The 26202-nt window shown below is 43.6% G+C and overlaps 1 protein-coding gene across 1 annotated transcript in view; it reads left to right on the plus strand.

Moving 5' to 3' along the window:
• Positions 1-26202, plus strand: part of PTER (phosphotriesterase related) — a 267947-nt gene that overhangs the window by 191456 nt on the left and 50289 nt on the right. The window contains exon 3 of the mRNA XM_085631463.1: positions 23706-23971. Coding sequence (XP_085487589.1) covers positions 23706-23971 — 266 coding nt within the window. The remainder of the gene's footprint in view (positions 1-23705; positions 23972-26202) is intronic.

The raw sequence follows: 26202 nt of genomic DNA on the forward strand, positions 1-26202 counted from the left end.
AGACAGGTGTTCTGAGGCCACGCCCCTTTTTACACCTCTATGCAATGCAGCTCTGTGGCGCTTACTGGAGGTACCTAGTGGGCTAGTTTGACCCTAGGGACCCTTAGGATTCAAGGGGACTTAATCTCTCAACTTAGAATGGCCACAGGGCGCGTTTACACAGTGGTGAAGGGAGGGGACGGGGCCTGAGGTGACGTGTGCAAACACGTCCTACGGCGCGTTTTAAGTTGGGGAAATAATTCCCCTTCAATCCTGAGGGCCCCTGGGGGCTAACTAGTCCACCAGGTGCTTCCAGTAAGCGCCACTAAGCTGCGTTGCAGAGAGGTGGTCCAGGCCGTGCCACTTTTTACACCTCTCTGCAACGCAGCTCTGTGGCGCTTGCTGGAGGTACCTAGTGGGCTAGTTGGACCCTAGGGACCCTCAGGTTTCAAATGAACCTAATCTCCCAACTAAAAACGGCCACAGGGTGTGTTTACACAGTGGTGGAGGGAGCGGACAGGGCCTGAGTTAACATGTGCAAACAAGCCCTGTGGTGCGTTTTAAGATGGGGAAATAATTCCCCTTCAATCCTGAGGGACCCTGGGGCCAACCAGCCCACCAGGTGCTTCCAGTAAGCGCCACTGCGCTGCGTTGCAGAGAGGTGGTCTAGGCCATGCCCCTTTTTACATCTCTCTGCAACGCAGCTCTGTGGCGCTTACTGGAGGTACCTAGTGGTCTAGTTGGGCCCTAGGGACCCTCAGGATTCAAGGGGACTTAATCTCCCAACTTCAAACCGCAACAGGGCGTGTTTACACAGTGGGGAAGGGAGGGGACGGGGCCTGAGGTGACGTGTGCAAACACGCCCTGTGGTGCGTTTTAAGAGGTAGTTTTAATCCCCTGCCCTATTATATACTAGGGGCTTACAGAGGAGGTCATGCTAATCACAGGCGGACCCCAACGCATAGTGTTCCCTAGTGTATGTAGATGTTTTCACTGTATTCTGAGTGTCTTTTAACATAGCACTGGCTCTAGGACTGGTAAGTCAGACTCAGTTACCACCAGTATCCGTCTGAAAAAGTTGAGGGTACAGGATGATTTTGCAACAAGGCTTCTTTCTGCTCTTCTGTTTGTCCTTTCAGCACGTTATCCTTCTTCCTGCACTTTTCTTCGTCTTTGAGGACTTCTGTTGCTTCTTTCTGCATTTCTTTTTTTTTCTTTCTGTGCGTTTTTTCTTCTTTCTTCACATGTCCTCTCTCTTTAGGCATAGTTAGAAATTAGCATTTAAAAAACCTTTGAAATTCACTGAAAAAAACATAGGTTTCAGGCACGTTATAGTTAGGAATTAGCACTTAAAAAACCTTAGAAATTCACTGAAAAAAACATAGGTTTCAGGGGCGTTATAGTTAGCTGGACATTTCACTAGTACAAAACCATTGAAATTCCCCCGTTATAGTTAGTTCAGCTAACTATAACTCGCGCACCCGCAATGCACTGCTGATGATGTCACATATTACATCACTCATGACATGGTCAGTGACATCAATCATGACATCACTGATGACATCTCAAATGACATCACTGATGACATCATCCAGTGAATGTGTGTTTTTCTGAAATTTATATATGTTTTATATATGTATATCTCAAGGTCGATGGAAGAATAAATGGGTATATAAGTGTCTAAATGGATGATTTGTTTTTGAAAAATTGATTGCATAACCGACTGATTAAGTGTACCTTAGTGAATACATGGCTTAGTGAGTAATGTTTAAATATGTAAATATCTGTATCAGTCTCTCACTTTGTGTATAAGTGGCTTATATATATATATATATATATATATATATTATCTACTGGCGGTCGCCAGTAGATAGTTATAGTTACAACCTAGTTTCCATAGGAAATCTCAAAATTCTATTTTGAATAACTTTGGTGCCGGTTGACGAATCCTCGCAAAATTTTCAAAACTAATGGGGCGCTCCGCTCAGCTCCTACCCTGAAAGTCTCGGGGTGATTCGTCAAGCGGGGGCCGAGAAAAAAGGGGGGTCCCAAAACGCGTTTTCCCCATGTTATTTTCCATAGGACCTTTAGACACAGCTACAGCCCGAACGGCTGAACAGAATTACTTGAAATTTGGCAGAGAGGTAGTCCTCAGGTCAGGGAAGTGCCTTTTGCAGGTCTGGTGTCAATTTGTTCAGTAGTTCCTGAGAAAATCAAAAGTAAAATCATATATATATGTGGGCGGAGCCTAACCACACATCTCATCCTGAGATCTGATTGGCTGTCAGCACTTCATCCAAGAAGTGTTGGCAGCCATCGTGGGACCAATATACATGATAGCACCTCATTAAAAAGCATTGCAGTTAATAGAAGGTTTTAAGACTTTAGTTACATTATAAATCATTTGTTGATGGTACCATACTCGTTTTAGGAATTGTGGTATGTTCTAAGGTGATTTCACCATATGAAAAAGCCTTCTGCTGGTATATCATGATTGAGAGAAAAATATTTTCTCATGCTTTTCCCACAGAGGTTTGGAAGGTGATCTATAAGCTAAACTGAGAGCATATTTTCTGTAAATTCACATTATCTTTCTCAGTCATGTGAGAATGAAGTCTGACATTCTCAGTAAAACATGTACATCCAACAAGGGCAGAGACTGTCAGTTGATTCCTTTGTGTTCTACTGCAGCTTCCCAGAGTGTTCCAAAGAACAACTAGAGCGCTAACAGTCCTACTTATGATAAACGTATGGAACACCTGCAGCCATCTTGCTTGGATTAAAGTGGTAACTCTTAAAACATTTAATTTAAAAAGGAACAAAATGAGGGGGTTCATTTTTCCATAAAAAGTATGATTAGTGCTGCAGAAAGAAAAATTAGGGCACATTTTGAGTGACTTCTCAAATCCTCTTCTATTTCATTAAACAATTCTGACATGCAGACTGAAACATGCACTTTCAATACCAGCAGCAGTTTTCCCTGGTGAGCAGTAGCTTTACTACAGTGATCTAATGAGCAAAAAGAGTGCTAACATTCTGAATTTATGGCAAATGTGTGACACATCTGAATGCCTTCTTGATTGAATCAAATTAAAAAACTGAAAGTATTTCCTACTGAGGAGACTGCAGTAAATGAGGAAATTAGGAAACTTCATAACAAATAAGTCTCCCAAGATGGCCACCAGAGACAAAAGAGCCCAAATGTAGCCCAAATATCACCCAGATGTAGCCCAAGTATAGCCCAATGACAGAATGTCCCAGAGTGTTCTTAAAAACAACTAGAGCGCTTACTGTCTTCATTATGACAAAAGTATGGCACACCTGAAGCCATCTTGATTGGAATAAACTGGTAACACTTAAAACATTTAATTTAACCTCTTCAATGCCCATGACGAGATAGTCTCGTCATGAACCCCACCCACTAATAAAACGCCCGGCACAGGAGGGGGAAAGGGCGTGGCACAGAAGGGGTTAAAAAGGAACACAATGAGGGGGTTCATTTTGCCATAGAAATTATGATTAATGCTGAAGAAAGAAAATGAGGGCACATTTTGAGTGACTTCTCAAATCCTCTTCTAATTCATTAAACAATTCTGACATGCAGACTGAAACATGCACTTTTAATACCAGGAGCAGACTTCCATGGTGAACAGTAGTGTTACTACAGTGATCTAATGAGCAACTAGAGTGCTAACATTCAGAATTGATGGCAAATGTGTGACATATCTGAATACCTTCATGATGGAATCAAAGTAAAAAACTGAAAGCATTTCCTACTGAGGAGACTGCAGAACATGAGGAAATTAGGAAACTTCATGACAAATAAATCTCCCAAAATGGCCACCGGAGACAAAAGAGCCCAAATGTAGCCCAAAATCACCCAGATGTAGCCCAAATATCGCCAAATGACAGAAGTGTGCAAAACACTTATTATTTTGTGTTTTTGCAGTGTTATATAGTGCAGACTTGTCAGGTATTGGAGTGCTTTACATGAGCATTGGTTACATCACACAAGAACAAATTCATTTTGGTTGTAGACATGGGGAGACTAAGTGATTTGACCAGAATCACAGAATGTCGAGCTGAAGCAGAAACTCCAACCTGGTCCCCAGTTGCAAAGTCTGCAGTTCTGGAAGTAACACCACATCCTCTCCCCTAAGTGCAACATTTAATCAAGTAGTCAACTGGATAAAAAACCATAAAGATAACAAATAATTTAAAAGTGCTTGTCGCTATTTGAAAACTCAGAAAATATGTCCTTATTTTAGTCTTTTAGAGCACTAACCATAATTTTGATGCCAATAAGACCCTCTCATATATGTAATTTCTAAAGGAAATGCTCTAGGTATTACAGTTTTGATTACATCAAGATGACGTCAGGCGTTCCACACTTTTGTAATAAATATAGAATGTTAGCAATCTAGTTGTTCATTAGGATACTGTTGAGAGGCAGAGGCCAGGGGCACGGACTCTGAAAATTGAAGGCAGGTAGGAGGGTGCAAAGGCAACAATTTAACCACACTGATCAGGCAGGAAGGGCCGTGGCAGCACCACAGACTATGGAGGGCAGTGGAAAGGGGGGCAGGGGCAACAAACCAACAATACAGGACTTGCAAGAGAGGCTGTGGCAATGTAATAGACCATTGTGGGCAGAAGGAAGAGGCAATGGTAGTACAACCATACATGCCAACAGACCCGATTCAGCCAGGAAACGTCCAATGTTTTTAAGCTCAAATGGGCTTTATTTGATCTGTCTCCTGTCTACAATCTCCTCTTTTTCAATGTAACTCAAAGGGGAAAATCAATACCCCAGCTTTTTTCAAAATCTCCCTCTTACCAAGTTCAAGATGTTCGCAAGTATGGTACATTGGATCATGGAAGGAAATGGGGTAGGGACATGGACTTGGATAACAGAGGACAGGAGGGACATGGAGAGGTGCACCAAACTGACCCTGCAGGGCAGGCATCAGGGTTTGCAGCACCACAATACACCACACAGGGCATGCGGGACGAGAGTGCAGCACAACAATCCATAGAAAGAAAGAGGGAGGGGACAGGACCATGCACATGGACAACAGAGAACAGAGGGGCAAGAGGCAATGGTAGCTAGCTGACCATAATGGACAGACAGGAGAGAAAGCTGCAGCATAACAGACCATAAAGGGCAGGAGGGACGGATCAGGGGCATTACAATGGAACAGACAAGCCAGGAGGGAGGGAGTAGGGGTCTGCACATGTAAACAGAGGGCTGGGGGCAAGGGGGCAGGGCAGGAGCAGCAAGATAGCCATGGAGGTCAGGCAGGATGGGCACTAGAAGCAAGACACACCATGAAGAGCAACAGTGAGACTGTGATGGCATACACACAGAGCATGGAGGGAAGGTGGGAGGGGGTCAGGGGCAGCTAACTGACCACACAGGGAAGGTGGGAGGGGCCATGGCAGCACCGAAGACCATGCATGGCAAGTGGGAGGGTTAGTGGCAGCACAATGGCTATGATGGGCAAGAAGGAGGGTGCAGGGGCATGCACAAAGGACGATGGAGGATAGAAGGGAGGGTCAGGACCTGTGCACAGAGAAGAAAGTTCAGGGGAAGGGGCCTCACAACAGACTGCACGGGGCAGGCAGGAGGAGCAGTTGCAGCACAACAGACCAGGGAGGGCAGAAGGGTGTGGCAGTACAATGGACCATGTGGACAGGAGGAAGAGGATAGGGGCATGGCATGTGGACAGGCAGGGTGGAGGTGGCAGGGACAGGTTACTGTCATCTGACAATGCTAGGCTGGTGGGAGGGGAGTGGCAGCTCAACAGAACACTCAGAGTAGATAGGAGTGGCAGGTCCATGGAACATGGTGGGCAAAAAGGATGGGGCAGGGGCATGCACAAAGACATCGGAGGGCAGGGGGAAGGAGAATAGAGGCAGCAAGCTAAGCACAGAGTTTAAGCAGGAGGTCAATGATGGGACATAGAATTGGGCAATGGAGGGCAGGAGGAGTGGACTGGTACATCATACTAAATTGAGGGCAGTGGCAGCACATCAGACCGTGCATGGCAGGAGGGAGGAGGCTAGTCCATGGATTCACACAACAGAGGATAGGGAGGAGGGGGATGGGGCAGCAAGCTAACTGTTCAGAGAAGGCGGGTATTAGGAACTTTATTGTTTTTAAAACGTGTGTCTGTGCAAACTACTTAAAATATGAACAAGTATGCAGCATAATCTCACTTTTATTCAGGAAGAAGAGGACGTTTGTGACTGTGACTCCGGGCTCACTTGGCAGAAACACCCCCTGACCCTCCACCCCCTATTGCAAAATGTAATGCCCGTGAAAAGGGTAGGTGAACACAGTGTTATATAGAACATAGTCCTGAGAGCACGATTGAAAATGAAAACTAGATATAGTGTATGGTATAAACTATGCACCAAAAAGTGTGATATAAGATGAACCGGGCGTGAAATATAATATGCAATACATTGTGCGCAATGACAGATTCATTGGAGAGCGCGAGATAGCACAGGCACTAGCGCTTGCTATGCGATATGCGCCTTGGAGTGTAATATGCACAGGGCAGTGTTGTGTAACCTAACTAGTCTCTAAAGTTGTAATATAAAATATGTGCTGTGGAGTGTAATGTTGCATATGCACTGTGACAAAGATATGGATCCCAGATTGTAATATGTATGGTATAGCACTGTGCGTTATAACATAGGCATCGAGGAAGGCACGTTAGATGGGGCAATATAACCCGTGCGAAGACAAGTGTGGCATCACATATTCACGGGGTGGTGTTACAGTGCACATGGGCTAGAGAGTGTCTTAGCATATGCACTAGCTAGTGGAATACAACACAGAGGTGTGTGGCACTCAGCAGGCAATGGTGGGTGTAACATAGCATTGGGCTCTGCCAGGAGCGCGCTGTGACTCTCAAGTGATGTTCGTCCCCTTTCCAGAGAGTAAAATAAAAAGTATTACACATCCGGCAGTGGATGTGTGTTTTATTAATCGTGAGGGGGTTTTCTTGCATAGTTTTGGTCGAATTTTTGTCGAATCCCCTTTGAATGGCTTGGTGTGCATGTGTATTAAATGTGCCCGTCAATAGCTACCCATGTTTGTATAAATAAACGACAAGGGTGTCTATCGGAATTAGGCACGGTAGGGCATCAGACATGTCAGAGCTTCACTAGTGGTGTAAAGACATTCCACGTGGATTCATTGTATGCATAGTCGCCTTTTAATGAATATCACACAAATCGTCATGGTGATAGGTACGTACGGTTTGTCCAGCATGTCCTAGGTGTGTCTATAAATATATATTTTTTTAAAATAATAAAAAACAGTAGCCGGCCCTGGGGATTGGGGTCAAAAAAATATAATTAGAAGACAGGCCCTGGGGTCATCAGGGCCAATAAATTAGAATAAGAAGGGGAACCACACAGCCCCCCTTCTTAAAAAATTTAAATAAGTAAAAGACTGGCATCGTGCCGGAGGCGACGCCCCCTCCTTGCAGCACTCTGCAAACGCGCCCCCTGGCGAGTTGTAAGTTGGGGAATTAATTCCTCTTCAATACTGAGGGACCCTGAGGGCCAACTAGCCCAACAGGCATCTCCAGTATGCGCCAGGGAGCTGCGCTGCAGACAGGTGTTCTGAGGCCAAGCCCCTTTTTACACCTCTCTGCAACACAGCTCTGTGGCGCTTACTGGAGGTACCTAGTGGTCTAGTTTGACCCTAGGGACCCTTAGGATTCAAGGGGACTTGGGGGCATATCAACAACAACCGGCGATAATTATCTGTAAGCGCACTTAGCGCTAGGATAATTATCGCCGGCTAGCGTGAATTTTTAACGCTGAGATAGCGTGCTATTAGCAACGCTTATCTCAATAGCGATAAAAATTCTCACGCTAACAGGCTAACGTGAGATTATCGCTGGAAACCCAGCGATAATCTCACGTTACCTTGTTGATAGGGACAGGCAAACTTAGCCATGATATCCTCCTTCCATAGGATATCATGGCTAAGTCAGAAAAATACCAGACGTAAAAAAGCAGCGTTAACCGCGGTTAGCGCTGCTTTTTTGTCTCTAACAGGGTTAGCGACATTCTTGATAATAGGAGAAATGTCGCTTAGCGACATTTCTCCTATTATTTTATTCTGGAACGCCCCCTTTGCATCTCATTAGAGATGCAAAGGGAAGCGTAGAGTAAAAGGGTGCTAACATGCAAATTTGCATGTTAGCACCCTGTTGTTGATAGGGCGCTAGTTTTATCTCTCCTTTTTTGGCTTTTAAAGCCAAAAAAAGCAGAGATAAAGCCCTTGTTGATATGCCCCTTATTCTCTCAACTTAGAACAGCCACAGGGCGCGTTTACACAGTGGTGAAGGGAGGGGACGGGGCCTGAGGTGACGTGTGCAAACACGCACTATGGCACGTTTTAAATTGGGGATATAATTTCCCTTCAATACTGAGGGCCCCTGGGGGCTAACTAGCCCACCAAGTGCTTCCAGTAAGAGCCACTGAGCTGCATTGCAGAGAGGTGGTCCAGGCCGTGCCACTTTTTACACCTCTCTGCAACGCAGCTCTGTGGCACTTACTGGAGGTACCTAGTGGGCTAGTTGGACCCTAGGGACCCTCAGGATTCAAAGGAACTTAATCTCCCAACTAAAAACGGACACAGGGCGTGTTTACACAGTGGTGAAGGGAGGGGACGGGGCCTGAGTTAACGTGTGCAAAAACCGCCCTGTGGCCTGTTTTAAGAGGTAGTTTTAATCCCCCTGCCCTATTATATACTAGGGGCTTACAGAGAAGGTCATGCTAATCACAGGGGGACCACAACGCATAATGTTCCCTAGTGTATGTAGGTGTTTTCACTGTATTCTAAGTGTCTTTTAACATAGCACTGGCTCTAGGACTGGTTAGTCAGACTCAGTTACCACCAGTATCCGTCTGAAAAGTTGAGGGTACAGGATGATTTTGCAACAAGGCTTCTTTCTGCTCTTCTTTTTGTTCTTTCTGCACGTTATCCTTCTTCCTGCAGTTTTCTTCGTCTTTGAGGACTTCTGTTGCTTCTTTCTGCATTTCTTTTTTTTCTTTCTGTGCATTTTTTCTTCTTTCTTCACATGTCCTATCTCTGTAGGCATAGTTAGAAATTAGCATTTAAAAAACCTTTGAAATTCACAGAAAAAACCATAGGTTTCAGGCACGTGTATGAGTGACTGTATAGGACTGTTGGTGAATGAGTGGATGTTTATGTGGATCTTAGAATTACTGAAGAGGTTGTTGACATCAATGATGACATCTGAAATGACACATTGTGGATTGCGGTCGCGCAAGTTATAGTTACCTGATCTAACTATAACGTGGAATTTCATTGTTTTTTTACGAGTGAAATGTACAGCTAACTATAACATGTGTGAAACCTATGGTTTTTTAAGTGAATATATATATATATATATATATATATATATATATATTATCTACTGGCGGTCGCCAGTAGATAGTTATAGTTAGGACCTATTTTCCATATGAAATCCGCAACATTCTATTTGGAATAACGTTAGCGCCGGTTGATGAATCCTCGCGAAATTTTCCAAACTTTTGCCCAGCTCCGCTCCGATCCTACCCTGAAAGTTTTGCCGTGATCCGTCAAGCGGGGGCCGAGAAAAAAGGGGGGTCCCAAAACGCGTTTTCCCCATGCAATTTCCCATAGGATCTGTTGTTGCAGCTACAGCCCGAACCGCTGAACGGAATGACATCAAATTTGGCAAAGAGGTAGTCCTCAGTTCGGACTCGTGCCTTTTGCATATATGGTGTGAATCTGTTCAGTAGTTCCTGAGAAATGGGCAAAAAAGTTAGTGATATCTATGGCCGAGGAGGATCCGCGGACCCTACCTGCACCGTAAGCGCACTCTCCCCGAACCGAGCGCGCACCTTCCCGATCGCGCGCTGAATGCTAATTGGCTGTCGAGTGTCCCTCTACATTCGAAACCAGGAACTGTTGGTGGCCATTTTCTGCCTCGGTAGAAGTGAGGCTAAAGATGGAAGGGGAATAAGTGTGTAAAACATATAAAGGGGGCAGAGTGGAAATACTCTGACCCTCTAGACGTGCTTAGGGGGTCCCAGAAGGACCCCCTGGGGCCCCCTTTTAAAAAAAAATAAAACACGGGGAAATGCGCGCACGGTGTGCGCATCCTATCGCGTTGGATGCACCGATTCTCTCGCGGTGGGTGCGTGGATCCACGGCAACGTGTTTTGAAAAACGACAAGAAATCATTGGTTGTATGACAACTTTCTACACTGAAAGGTAGGGTGTATATTTCTGTTTTTTAAAGGTATGATTGTTATTGGTTAACAAAAACAGATTGTAAGGAACATTATATATGATAAGCTTATATGTTGCTTTTAATTACCCGTTTTTGTATTTTCTTTAGTCTATGTTGATTTGCCTTGCTTTTACTTGCAGCGACCCTCCTGGCCTCATTCTGCACTCTAAAACCCCCTCTGGGGATTACCATCACTGCCTTTGGCGGGTCCGGGATCACGGGGTGCCGGGGACTAATTTGAGCGCCATTTTGGATAGGGCTCGCGCACTCGCGCATTCTCGCGAGATTTAGGCCTGCTGAGCCTACTTGAGCCTTCTATCGGCCGCGCAGCGGTGACGCGCAGCGGAGCGCCTTCATCGCGCCTGAGTCCAGCCAGAGTCCTGCCCGTCTGCGCTCGTCAGCGTCTCGGAAGCGCTCGTGGCGGCGGGACAGGCTCGTCCACCCAGCATGTGTCATACAGGTCCACGCGTGCTGTGTTATACTGCTGGGGAGCTTCGCGCTCTCCGCACTGCATCCAGTGGCTGCTGCACTGTCTTTCCTGGACGCCATCGTGGTAAGTCCATCTGCCCCGGTTGCGGATGGCGTCCCTCCCGTGCTCTGTCTTGTCCCCCTGGCAATAACATCGCCAATGTGGAATTTCTCTGCATGCTATTAAACACCAGATCGGCATGCAGACATGCACAAGATATCTTCGAGCTTCTTGACACGGTTAAGCCACTGTGTCTTATGCTGACCGAGACATGGTGGGGAGAGCTTTCGAACCCAGACGTCGCCATGGCAATTCCGCCTGATTATAACGTCTTCAGGAAGGACAGAGCGAAGGGTAGGGGCGGTGGAGTGGCACTGGTGGTGAAGAAAGGCATGGCTTGTACTATCCTGCCAGTGGAGGATATTCGTGGCTCGGAGTCTCTTGCTTTTTCCATTACTCTGGCTCCGCATCAATCAGTCAAGGGACTATTGGTCTACAGACCGCCTGGCCCACCCGCGACATTCTTTGAAGATCTTGACTCCGTTTTATTGGGACTGGCCCTGAAAGCAGAACATTGCATCGTGGCCGGAGATTTTAATTTCCGGATGGATGATCCATCCGATGCGGCTGCTATTAAACTCTCTGAGGCTATGGCACCGTTGGGTTTACTCCCTTATTTGCAGGGGCCGACGCACGCCAAGGGGCACACTCTTGACCAGGTTTTCTTGACTTCCCCTTTGGAGGTCTTAGAAATTATCCCGGTACTATGGTCAGACCATCTGCTGGCTAAATTTTCGATCAAAGGCACAGGTAAATTGGCTGTTGCCGCCCTACAGCAGCATGGTCGTACCCATAGGGCGTACCATCGAGTGACCCCTGAGATGCTGGCTCAGGCGGCCCTGGATCACCCCTGCCCCCTTTCTGGCGACCTGTCGAAGGATCTGGAGTCCTTACAAGCATGGCTTTCTGACAGGCTTAACGATTTGGCCCCGGAATTGGCTCCCCGTCTTACTCCCAAACGAGTTTCTGCCCCTTGGTTTACCGCAGCACTGTCGGCTAGGCGGCAGCAATGCAAGGTAGCTGAAAGAGCCTGGCGAGTAAAATATGACTCGGATGCTAAGCTGACCTATAAGAACGTGGTTAAGGAGTATCACCGGGACATTCGCCTGAGTAAGAAAGCCTACCTGGCAGGGAGGATAGAGGCTGCCTCAAACTCCTGTAAGGAGATCTTCTCTATAGTTAAAGAATATATTTCTCCACGGACGAACATCTCTGAGGAGAGACCCTCTGATTCTTGGGCCTCTGATCTCGCTAGTTTCTTTACTAGCAAGATCCAACTTATACAGGATTCTTTTCCATCGGCTGTATCCGTGGAGCGAATTAATTCCGAGGCCATTCGATCGTCCTCTGCTTCGCCAGGTTTGACGCTGGGCGTATTTGCACCTTTATCTGCGCCCGCCTCTTTAGCACTTCTGGGCAATTTGAAATCGGGCTCGTCCTTGGACCCATGCCCTGCTAAAATTCTGGCAAAACTGGCCGAGGTGGTCAAACCAGTGGCTAATCCGTTACTGAATCTCTCGCTGAGTCAGGGAGTGGTTCCGCAGGCTTGGAAGCAAGCAATGGTCATCCCGCTGCTCAAAAAGCCTGGTCTGGATCCAAAGGCCCCAGTCAACAATCGGCCTATCTCTCTGCTTCCGGCTCTTACGAAAGTTGTCGAAAAGCACGTGCAGACGGTGCTGTCCAACTTTCTAGAGTCGAATGAGATTTTGCATGCCACTCAGTCGGGTTTTCGTCCAAATCTCAGTACTGAGACTGCGCTCCTCGAGGTCTCAGAAACCATTAAAGGGGTTCTGGACACTGGGGGCAAAGCCATGCTGGTGATGCTGGATTTGTCGGCGGCTTTTGACACCGTCCCCCATGATGGTCTTCTCTTAAGACTCTATGAGATTGGACTACGGGGGACGGTGCTTAGTTGGTTTTCCTCCTTTCTAACGGGCCGCCGGCAAACGGTCTGGGCCTCGCCTGATTCCGCCGTGATGCCGCCTCTGGGAGTCGGGGTCCCGCAGGGCTCTATTTTGAGCCCGACCCTTTTTAATATCTTCATGACCCCTCTGGCGGCGTTGGCGGAGTCGTTTGGGGCCCGGATCGTATCCTATGCAGACGACACCCAGCTCCTCTTCTCGTGCAAGAGAGGAGGAGACTTTGATGGGAAGAGTATCCGGGATTGCCTTGGGGCTGTGTTTCAATGGTTCCAACTGAACAGCCTCAAGTGCAATTCCGATAAGTCCGAGGTACTTTTCTTTGGGTGCGACACGGAGCCAGACTGGCAGGCTTGGTGGCCTGCCAATATGTTCCCCCCAACTTGCTCATCCCAAATGGCTAAGAACCTGGGGGTTAAGATGGACAAGGGGTTGACTATGAAGTCTCAGATCCTGGGGGTGTCGGGCACTTGCTTCGGCCTCCTTAGGATGCTACGGAGGTTTCTTCCCCTCTTATCGGAGGAGCACAGGAGGCTGACTGTGCAGGCTCTGATAGGCTCCAGGCTAGATTATTCTAACGTTCTGTACCTGGGCCTGCCAGACTACCTGCTACAGCGGCTCCAAATCATGCAGAATGCTGCGGCGAGAGCGATTTTTGGCCTGAACAGACGTGTCAGTGCTGCGGGCTTGCTCCAGACCCTGCACTGGCTTCCAATCCGCAAGCGTATTGCCTTTAAGGCTTTGACCCTGACATATAAGGCTCTTCATGCGACGGGAGCTAAGTACCTCCAAAGGCGACTTGCCATCTATCGACCGGCGCATTCTCTGAGATCAGAACACCTGTTTTTGGCGTCCGTCCCGCGAGTAATGAGAGCGCGCTTGGGAGGTCGTTCCTTTGGACTACTGGCGCCACAGCTGTGGAACTCTCTGCCTCTTACACTGCGGGGAGCCACCAGCTTACTAGCTTTTAGAAAGGATCTTAAATCCTGGTTGTTTATTCAGTAGGTCCTGTTTTGTTCGTAGTTTTTCTTTCTGTCTGTGTCACTTTTTCTCTTTTAATGTGCTATGTTACTATACTGTAGTCTACCTTAAATAAAAGCGCCGGGACACTCTTTTTGAGTAGCCGTGCGCTCTATAAATACCATTTTAACATAACATAACATTAACATAACAAAAGTCAAGCACACTTCCTGTCTTGTGTAGGAACATTGTGTGCTGAACTTGTGACCTGTGAGCTCAGTGCAGTGTTCCATGACCTGTTTCTATGGTAACAGGCAGAAGGCAGATTGGGTTGAAATGTTTAACCAATAGAAATGTGTGTTTGCTTTTGAGTTTATGTGCGAAGGATTGTGATTTGATGTTTACATGTATATGTGTGGAAAATGAAAGGGAAACTTTTTCATTCTTTGCTTTTGCTGAGAGGTGCACAGTGCGGAGATTCTGTAAAAGAAAATATGGTGAGTGATTGATATACTTCTTAATCTACAAAAGAACTTGAAAGATGAGTTATTTAATTCTGAGGGGATGTATGTAGACTATTTTGATTTTAATCAGACTAATGTATTTTTCCTGCTAAAGTGTAGGGAGTACTTTTTTTCTCTACAATGTGTGTGCATGTAGAAACCATTCTGTGATAAGCATTTGTGTTTTTCATGTGTTTGTAAACATATTTTGGTAGAATTAGAAACCAGTCATTGTTTATGAATTTGTGAAATGAGTTATGTTATGTTTCTATACTAAAATGTAGAACTACTTCTAGATGAAGAAATGTGTTTTGTTATAGTGCAAGGGATAGTGTTGTTTGTCTAGAATCACACAGTGAGTCTGTGTGCATTTGGGAACCACTGTGAGAGAAGCATTTGGTAACATCGTGTATTTGCTGACAGATAACTGTTTTAACTTTAAGTTTTAGGAGCATTAGAAGACAGTTATGGCTTATGATTTGATTAAATGATTCAGGCTTTGACAGAAAAGTGCAGTCCTGAAATATGTAGATTGTGTGCAGTTCCTTTACCAGTTGCACTGTAGTGAATGAGTTTTGGTAAACTCCTAGGGATAGTGGTGCATGTCTAGAATCACAGTGTGAGTTAGTGTGTATTTGGGATCAGTGTGAGAGAAGCATTTGGTGATATCATGTATTTGCTTACAGATAACTTTTTTAAAACCTGTCATGTTGTGAAGTTTTAGTAGCATTAGAATCCAGTCTTTGGTTATGCGTTGATTAAATGAGTCATGCTTTGACACTGATGTGCTATACTTAAATATGTAGATTGTGTTCAGTACCATTAACTCTTCTAGACTAGTGAATGAGTTTTGGTAAACTCCTAGGATATTGTTGATTGTCTAAAATTACACTGTGAGTCTGTGTGCATTTGGGTACGTGTATTTACTGACAGATAACTGTTTTAAAACCAGTCATGTTGTCAAGTTTTAGTAGCATTCGAAGCCAGTCTTTGTTTATGCTTTGATTAAATGAGTCAGGCTTTGACACAAAAGTGCAGTCCTGAAATATGTAGATTGTGTGCAGTTCCCTTACCACTTGCACTGTAGTGAATGAGTTTTGGTAAACTCATAGGGATAGTGGTGCTTGTCTAGAATCACACTGTGAGTTAGTGTGTATTTGGGGTCAGTGTGAGAGAATCATTTGGTAACATCATGTATTTGCTGACAGATAACTGTTTTAAAATCTGTCATGTTGTGAAGTTTTAGTAGCATTAGAATCCAGCCTTTGCTTATATGTTGATTAAATGAGTCATGCTTTGACACTGATGTGCTGTACTTAAATATGTAGATTGTGTGCAGTCCCCGTACCCCTTCCACAGTAGTGAATGAGTTTTGGTAAAGTCCTAGGATAGTGTTGATTGTCTAAAATCACACTGTGAGCCTGTGTGCATTTGGGTAAGGATTGTGAGAGAAGCATTTGGTAACATCGTGTATTTACTGACAGATAACTGTTTTAAAACCTGTCATGTTGTCAAGTTTTAGTAGCATTAGAAGCCAGTCTTTGCTTATGCGTTGATTAAATTAGTCCGGCATTGACATTAAAGTGTAGTCGTGAAATATGTAGATTGTGTGCAGTTCCTTTACCACTTCCACTGTAGTGAATGAGTTTTGGTAAACTCCTAGGGATAGTGTTGTTTGTCTAGAATCACACTGTGAGTCTGTGTGCATTTGGGAACCACTGTGAGAGAAGTGTTTGGTAACATTGTGTATTGGCTGACAGATAAGTGTTGTAAAACATGTCATGTTGTCAAGTTTTAGTAGCATTAGAAGGCAGTTATGGCTTATGCTTTCATTATATGAGTCAGGGATTGACAGTAAATTGCAGTTGTGAAATATGTAGATTGTGTGCAGTTCCCTTACCACTTGCACTGTAGTGAATGAGTTTTGGTAAACTAATAGGGATAGTGGTGCTTGTCTAGAATCACACTGTGAGTTAGTGTGTATTTGGGATCACTGTGAGAGAAGCATTTGGTAACATCATGTATTTTCTGACAGATAACTGTTTTAAAACCTGTCATGTTGTGAAGTTTTAGTAGGATTAGAATCCAGTCTTTGCTTATGCGTTGATTAAATGAGTCATGCTTTGACACTGATGTGGTGTACTTAAATATGTAGATTGTGTGCAGTACCATTAACTCTTCCAGAGTAGTGAATGAGTTTTGGTAAACTCCTAGGATAGTGTTGCTTGTCTAAAATCACACTGTGAGTCTGTGTGCATTTGGGTAAGGATTGTGAGAGAAGCATTTGGTAACATCGTGTATTTGCTGACATATACCTGTTTTAAAACCGGTCATGTTGTGAAGTTTTAGTAGCATTAGAAGCCAGTCTTTGCTTATGCTTTGAGTATATGAGTCAGGCTTTGACATAAAAGTGCAGTCCTGACATATGAAGATTGTGTGCAGTTCGCTTACCACTTCGACAGTAGTGAATGAGTTTTGGTAAACACCTAGGTATAGTGGTTGTTGTCTAGAATTACACTGTGAGTCTGTGTGCATTTGAGAACCACTGTGAGAGAAGCATTTGGTAAGATCGTGTATTTGCTGACAGATAACTAATTTAAAACTTCTCATGTTGTCAAGTTTTAGTAGCATTAGAAGCTAGTCTTTGCTTATGCATTGATAAAATAAGTCAGGGTTTGATACTAAGGTGCAGTACCATGTACTATTCTATTCACTGTGGCAGAACTGAAAATGTAAAAGTTTTACCTAAGCACTGTCCTAGAACTAGTCTGATTATTTAGTCAGTTTCTAAGTACCAAATAGACTGCTTCAAATGTCTATGCAGTATGCATGTAGTGTTCTAACATACTATACACTTGTCTTTTACACCTTCAGTTCCCTAGTCAGTATCCATACACTTCCAGGAAACATCATGTCACTTCCTTTGCAGTCCTCTAGAGACCCATTCAACAGCATGTACTAATCCATTCACTGTGCCAAAACCCAAACACTTATAAATTCACCAAGACACTCTCTTTCCAGTACTCTAATGATTCAGTCACTGCCTAAGTATTCGTGCACTGAGCCAGGTCTTAGCACATGGACTTCTTCAAACCCCTATCCACTATGCATGCAGTCCTCTAAGCACCTACACACTTGTCTTTCACACCTTCAATTCCCCAGTCAGTATCCACACACTTCCAGCAAACACCCTGTCACTCCCCTTGCACTCCTCTAGTGACCTTATTAAGCAGCATGTACTAATCCATTCACTGCGCCAAACCCTAATAAATTCACCCAGGCACTCTCCTTGCAGTACTCTAATCATTCAGTCAGTACCCAAGTACTCATCCAGTGACCTAGCCCTTAGTATATGGACTGCTTCAAACCCTTGTCCACTATGCATGCAGTCCTCTAACCACCTATACAATTGTCTTTCTCACCTTCAATTCCCTAGTCAGTATCCATACACTTCCAGGAAATACCCTGTCACTCCCTTTGCAGTCCTCTAGTGACCCATTCAGCACCATGTACTAATCCATTCACTGTGCTAAAACCCAAACACTTATAAATTCACCAAGATACTATCTTTGCAGTACTCTAATCATTCAGTCAGTGCCTAAGTATTCATACACTAAGCCAGGCCTTAGCACATGGACAGCTTCAAACCCCTATGCACTATGCATGCAGTCTTCTAACCACCTAGACACTTGTCTTTCACAATTTCAATTTCCTAGTCAGTATCCATACAGTCCAGCACTTGTGACTGCCTTTGCACACCTCTAGTGACCCATTCAGTACCAAGTACTAATCCATTCCCTGTGTGAAAAGCCTAGCACTTATAAATTCACCTAGGCACTCTCCTTGCTGTACTCTAATCATTCAGTCAGTACCCAAGTAGTCATGCAGTGAGCCAGGCCTTAGCACATGGACTGCTTTAAATGCCTATGCAGTATGGATGCAGTCCTCTAATCACCTACACAGTTGTGTTTCACACCTTCAATTCTCTAGTTAGTATTCATACTCTTCTAGCAAACACCCTGTCACTCACCCAGTGTGTCTCCTTATAGTACTGTAATCATTTAGTCAGTTAGCATGTAGTCTTTTAGTGAGGTAGGCTTTAGGGCATGAACTGCTTCAAAGTAGTATGCACTATGCATGTAGTGTTTTAACGATCATCACACTTGTGGTTCAGGGCTATAGTTTCTTAGTCAGTTTTTATATAAAATGTGTTTGTACAGTAATGGAATAGTATAAATTTGAAAGTTATTAATATACATTTATTTGTGATTCTTTATTACAGATACAGAACAGGAGTGTTTCTCATCTGTTTCACTCTTCTCGTGCAAGATTGTTTGGCTGAAGGGTCCTTAGGTGTTTCATCATACTTGCTGTGCCACACGAGTATTTTTTGTTAGGATCCCCTCGTAACAGAACTCTTTGGCAAATCTTGCGAATGAAGAAGGTGGCATTGGTCTTTGTTTGCCCCTTAGAAAAAGTAAAAAATTTCTTCACCACTGAAGAAAAACGTTGTGGGCGTGGTGCCTTCTGCAAAAAAAATTCCTCAGATTCGGTAAATATTTTAAAGCGGCAACATTTACAGTTTTTGTAAGTTAAACTTATAAAATTTTGTTAGCTGTATACATTTTATATATCTGTGATTTGTTTCTTGTGGTATTTTGTTGAGAATACCATGTTGTTTTTTTTTTAACAATCTTTCTGATTTTCCAGGTCTGTCGTCGACATCCGTGGTTCCCACAGGAGTGTTCCGCCTTGTTGTTTTGTATTATTGTTGTTACATTTTGTTTATTAGTTTATTGTTTATATGTATGTTAATAAAAAAATAAAGTTTGAAAATAGTTTATCGTTTATATATTTATTATTATGAAAAATAAAGTTTGAGAAATAAATTAATAATGTTTGTGGTTGTTCTCTTAACTGCTGTGTGACTCTTTCTTGTTCTTATTACTGTTATTTGATGGAGTCCACCATGGTGTTTAATTTTGGGGCACTTATCGCTGGAATACTGGTGATATCTGCAGTTTGCACCAACTTCTGAATAGTGTGTTAGATTTATCTCAACTTTACTTCCGTTAAAGTGCTGATAATGAAATGGAGAGTAGCCGTTCCCGTACAAAAAGACACGAGGTGCACCTTTGCGATTTATTCTAAATACTAAAATCCTGTATTGTATTGCACTGAGGTATTGGCTGCACTTACAGTGTACACATAAAATCTATTAAGAAATCTCATTGTATTTATATTGATTGGGAATAGTGCGTCAGGTGCTGGATCTTGACGAGATACACTGCTCAGTTCGTATATTGTTGTGCACATGAAAAAAATCACATCACAACTTTCACACCAATTGCAATGTGAAACAAATTGCGGCGATAAGACACGTTAGCACCAGGGATTTTACACCTGCTTTCTGCTGGTGTTAAGCAGGACAACTACCTGCACCATGAAAGGGAACACAGCCAAGAGCCACACCAGAACACCCACAGGTGCCATAGAGTCAATGAGCATGATACAGGGATACCCATGAGGGCCAGAAGACTCATCTCAACAACTCCAGGACCGCCAATGCCCCCCAAACCCACATCTTAGTAAGTGTGTCCATGTGGTCATTGTCTTAGCATGATAGGAACGAGCCCTGCAACATCACAGTGTGCTGTCACCTCAGCGTTGGCAGTGAGCATGGATGTGTAGCTACGTACGCATCCTCCTGCATGCACAACTGGCGTGTGCTGGTCTGTCGTTCACAGGTCAGTGCAGGGGTGTGCCTATCCGGCAAGGGGAACGGGGTGTCTCGGACATGTCCGTGTACAGGAAGTGCGGTAAGTGTGTCTCTGTGTTCTGGTGTGGCCTGTTACAAGAGCCGCAGCAGTCGATGTTGTAAATTGGCATGCACCACCTCCAAACGGCACTGTGATGTTGTAGTTGGAATGTAGCAGGACATGCGCAAATAGGCATTACAATGGCGTGCCGTACGAGTGCACGAGATACAACAGCTCACCGTACAAAAGTGTGGGGGCTTGTGAGAGGGAGGAGCAGCCGTTTGGCAACATAACACACAGTGAACTCGACCATGTGCCACATGCTGGGCATCTCATCCATGATGACCACGGTCGCAGACATCCCACAACACCAACGACTGGCCTTTGTACACATCCTGTATGAATGCAGCATGGTTTTCACTTCTATGCTCGTTCAGTGGTGTGATGTTGGCAGGTTGTGTGACTTGTGCTCCTTGTTGGTGTGTTTAATTTTGGCCATTGTTAGTCTATATGTGTGTTGTACTTAATTGTGCATGTGTGCCATTCTGCCCATCTCCCCCCTCCCCCACTCCTTGTTTCTTCCTTTTCCTAGTGCTGTTGTGTCTATAATTTTATTGCTGCACACATAAATACATGTAATGAATAAATTAGAATAGTTCCTTGATTCTTTTAGGTTTGAAAACTTCTCTATTGGTTTCTTTTTAATTTTCCATATGAACCGTTTTTTTAATATTCAACAACACTAAGAAGTCAGAAGTGCAACGTATTCTATCAACACACTTTCTAGAACATTCTACAACACGTGCAGGTTAAAAGTTCATCAATTTTTTAAAACTTAACGATATTTTTTTACAACATTTTATTGAACATTTAACGACACGTGCAGGTTAAAAGTTGACGATTGTTTTAAGTTTGAACAGTGCCTTCCAAATGCAAGTAGCAGGTGTGGTTGAGCTGAGCAAATTTTATCCTATGATATGTACTCCACGTTGAAACTGCTTTTTCTTAACCAATCACAAAGATGCTTTTCCACAAAACTAATGTGCACCCTACTTTTAAAAAAGAATGCTTTCATGATATCTTCAGAGATAAGTTATAGATAGGAATTAGCATTTAAAAAACCTTTGAAATGCACTGAAAAAACCATAGGTTTCATGCACGTTATAGTTAGGAATTGGCATTTAAAAAACCTTTGAAATTCACTGAAAAAACCATAGGTTTCAGGGGCATTATAGTTAGGAATTGGCATTTAAAAAACCTTAGAAATTCACTGAAAAAAAACATAGGTTTTAGGGGTGTTATAGTTAGCTGGACATTTCCCTCATACAAAACCCTAGAAATTCCCCTGTTATAGTTAGTTCAGCTTACTATAACTCGCGCCCCCGCAATGCACTGCTGATGACGTCACATATTACATCACTCATGACATGGTCAGTGACATCACTGATGACATCACTGATGACATCTCAAATGACATCACTGATGACATCACTGATGACATCATCCATTGAGTATGTGTTTCTGAACAGTTTTATTATGTATAATATATATAGGGAAAGGCCTGTTGAAAAATAAGTGGGTGTGTGAATGGATGATTTTCTAGGTGCGTAACTGAGTCTATAAGTGAGTCATTAAATGTATCTTACTGCAGACTAGTGACTAAACTGTGTGAATGTCTGTATGTGTCTGTGTGTTAGTGTATAAGTGGCTGCATGGTTTTGTGAATAGCTATAGGAGTGTCTATATGGGTTATTGATTGGTTGTCTGAGTATCTGTATGGGTGCCTGAGTGTTTGTGTGGGTAGGGTGTGTGTGACTATGTGACTAGATGTGTGAGTGGGTGATTCAGTGGGTGCATGTTTTTAAGAGTGCATCTGAGATGGACTGTATGGTTGGGTGAGTGTATGTATGGGTGTGTTAGTGATTGAATGTATATCTCAGTTGTACATGTGTCAGTAACTACATATGTGAAACGCAGTGTATATGTGTTTAAGAGTATATAACTATCTATATATGAGAGTCTGTGATTTTGGGAGTGGCTGTATGCGCCATAGTGCAAGGATATCTGTGTCATGTGCTGTTTGTTTTTCTGCAGGAAGACACAGAATTTGTTAGTATTTTTATGAGTAAGTGAACTTGATTGTTTTTAACTGTATAGGTGAGTAAATGTTACTGTGATTAATTATTTGCATGACTGACTAGATGTGTCAGTACCTCAATGGATGATTGGCGGTGTGTGAGTGTCTATATAGGTGTATAAATGCACAGAGTGACTGTTAGTATGAGTGATGTACAGGTGAGTGAGTGGAGATGTATGTAGACTTAAAAGTCAGTGAGTGGGTGAGTAGTTATTGGTATTGGAGTATCTATGGTTGTCAAAATGGCCGTCTGAAATTTTGAGTCGCTGTATCAAAGGTTATATTAGGGTGTGAGAAGATGCACTAATTTTTCACATGGATGACGTCATCAGTGATGTCATTTGAGATGTCATCAGTGATGTCATCAGTAATGTCACTGACCATGTCATGAGTGATGTAATATGTGACGTCATCAGCAGTGCATTGCGGGGGCGCGAGTTATAGTTAGCTGAACTAACTATAACAGGGGAATTTCTAGGGTTTTGTACGACGGAAATGTCCAGCTAACTATAACGCCCCTGAAACCTATGTTTTTTTTCAGTGAATTTCTAAGGTTTTTTAAATGCCAATTCCTAACTATAACATGCATGAAACCTATGGTTTTTTCAGTGAAAATATATATATACATTTTGGCATTAGCTGACCCCGCACTCATCAACAGCCCAAGAAGAAGGAGCTGAAAGCTCCGAAACGCGTAGGCCAAGGCTTGAACATACGAGTGAGTTGCCATCTTCATCTATGAAATAAAGGGACTATTCTCTTACCTGACTGTCGAGTGCTTCTTTAAAGCAGCGGGAGCAAATTGGAGAAAAGATGTAGCACGACGGCTTCGGTCGTGGAAGAAGCACCACCGGAGGGTAAAGGCGGGAGCCAAACAAGTCCGGGGCCGTGAAGACAGGAATTTTCCTTGTTTTAGCCGGCGCAGCAGGGGCACGATACTAATGGAGATGCCATTACTCACCCGGGGCGCACTGGAGCGCCTTAATGCAGAGGATTGCACAGAACCTCTGTTCCCCCCTTTGAATAGTTGGTGAAGTGTGGGACCCACTGTGGGTGGAAAAGCGGAAAAAACTTCAAATCCCAAGATCCACAGCACTACTATAGCGGAAACGAGATTCACTCACTACTATAAGGATAGTGAATCATGGGACATTTTGGCATTAGCTGACCCCGCACTCATCAACAGCCCAAGAAGAAGGAGCTGAAAGCTCCGAAACGCGTAGGCTAAGGCTTGAACATACGAGTGAGTTGCCATCTTCATCTATGCAATAAAGGGACTATTCTCTTACCTGACTGTCGAGTGCTTCTTTAAAGCAGCGGGAGCAAATTGGAGAAAATATATATATATATATATATATATATATATATATATATATATATATATATATATATATATATATATATATATATATATATATATACATAAAAATAATTTTAAATACGACAACACTTGAAAGCCGTAGTTTATTTAATGCGTCTTTGATCTACATATACTACCTTCCTTTATGCATTAGCGTTGTGTTAATATACATGGTTTCTCCATAATTTTTATAGTTGCAAATGTTGATTTTCAATTTATATATCTGTTGAAGAATTCAATTTTTCATAGCTTACAGAGGTGATAATAAATGAAGTTGTTCACGGAGCGGATGGAACTGATATAAAGTGTGGAGTGATTGGAGAAATTGGTTGCTCCTGGCCAATCACAGAGAGCGAAAGGAAGGTTCTTCATGCAACTGCCCATGCGCAGATTCAACTTGGCTGTCCAGTGATTGTTCATCCAGGACGTGACAGTGAAGCACCCTTCCAGATTATCCAGATTCTCCAAGAAGCTGGAGCTGATATCTCCAAAACAGTCATGTCTCATCTTGACAGGTAAGCCTTATGTTCCATGTGCATAATCTTAATACTGTGTCTGAATAGCAAAATTGTCTGTAACCTGCAAATAAACCTATCTCAGGCATTTTTGTCATTCCTGGTGTAGAGTTGGTGATGCATATTGGATTGGTCCGTTATCTATTTATTGTATTCTGTGTAACTGGTTATGCCACTTTAATGGTAGAAGTTAGTGTAAGAATTCTGTATTAGAAGATTATTGGTTTTTCAAAAGGCATTACATCTTTGGCAATATTTTGTGATTCCAGGAAATCCTAAACAGAACATGTCAATTCTTAGGTATGGTACTAATATTACTTTAGGGCCACTCAGACCAAGCCTGTGAATAAGAGGAAGCAGGGTAACACAGCAGCCATTGCCACAAGAGAACTAAGTACAATGTGCTTGTCATGTGGGTATTAGACTGCAGGACGAGTATTTATCCACAGAAGGGTCTTGCTCTCTCCCTGGCCCTTACGTTTTTATCTTTTTTACTGCAAGCACAACCCCTCCAACCACCATTACAGCACTTTAAATATATTACTATAGTAAACCATGCAACTACAACACCACCCTTATAATAGTATCACTGGAGCCCTACAACTAAAACACACTTGCACAAACATTGAAACTCTGTTGCAACAGCAACACTGCAACAACACATCTACACAATAATAATATACCTACAAAACGGAAACTACAGTTACAACCTATAGGAAATTGGATTACTGGTTGGGTGGTGTAACACCCTATTTAAGCAACAGCCACAGTCTCTGTCAGGGTGTAACACAAGCAAACCCCATATTAACCTGTGCTTATCCCTTGGGTAGCTTGGCACAAAAGAAGTCAGGCTCAACTTAGAGGCAATGTGTCAAGTATTTATGCAGCACTTCAAACACCACTAAAATGAAAACACAGACAAGAAAAACCCTGCACCAGTTTAGAAAAATAGAGCAAAATGTAATAAATTATTTGAGACCAAATAGAAATAAATCATATCAGTATAACCGGGGATACAGGAACCAGGTTAGTCCCGCTGAAAGAGTTACCTTCAAAAGTTCAGTGCAAAGAGTTCCATTCACAGAGTACGGAGAGCATCATGGATGGTCGCTAATATAGCAAGAAGAGCAGGCCAGGAGTCTAAGATGGTCATCGCTATAGTGCGAAGATCCTATCGGGTGTCGTGGGCAGTCGTTGGCGGAGTATCATGATGGTGGTCACCGCAATCTGTTGGTGCTGTAGTATGAAGTGCAGATCTTGCGTTGCCGGGTGTCGCTTGCAGTTGTTTTGGTGCAAAGAGTCAGGTTCACCGGAGCTTCACTTTGGTAGGTGGTGGAGGCTGAAAGACCATGCCACGAACAAGCCAGTTCATGGTTGTGAAGAGCCCAAAACCTCAGGATTTCTCCTTTCCTGGAGGAGAGAGGACAACTGATGTCACATCCAGGACCTGAGGGTCACATTCTGGGAGTCAGGATCTCACTCCAACAGAGTCCAGTAGGGCTCAAGCAGGTCCAGGTGCAGGTCCTAGAAGTCATTCAGCTAGGCATTGGCAGGGAGCCTCTGGGGCTTATGTCCCTGTACCTCAGAACAGGAGGTCAGTCAGTTGACCCTTGGAATTACTTCAGCCTGGGATGAAGGGTGCAGGTTCAGTCTTCTTTTCAGCAAGCAGGGCAGCAGAGTGGCAGTCCTTTTTGCAAAGCAGCATAGCAGCCCTTCTTCAGTGGTATCCACAGACCCAGGAGTGTACTGAAGAGTGAGTCTGCTGAGGGTCTAATTTTTATACCTGATACCTTCTTTGAAATACGAGACGTTTCTAGAGAATTCCTTTTGAAGTCCTTGAAGTTTCCTGACTTCCCTGCCCTGGCTTCAAGCTGGCCGTAAGAACAATGTAGTGGTGACAAGTCCTTTGTGTGAAGGCAGAGGGTAGCCTATTCAGGTGCAAGTGGGGCTGTTCCCAGCTAAGCTGCCCCATCCTGCTGGTTGATGGCCCATCCAGGCACATATAACACAAACTATTGAGTGGCTGACTGGGAAGAATAAACAAAGTACAGCTGCCAACTACACACAGCCATGTGATCGAGCAACAGGCTGAAGGCATCAAATGGTTAGAGGCAGGAAAATGACAACATTCTAAAAAGGGCATTTTTAAAATTGTAACTTAAAATCCAACTTTACCATTAAAGAATATTTTTAATTACAGTTTCTCAGACACCGCACATGTTCCCAATCAA

This window comes from Triturus cristatus, chromosome 10 (genome assembly GCF_964204655.1).
Source record: "Triturus cristatus chromosome 10, aTriCri1.1, whole genome shotgun sequence".
Classification (NCBI taxonomy): Eukaryota; Metazoa; Chordata; class Amphibia; order Caudata; family Salamandridae; genus Triturus; species Triturus cristatus.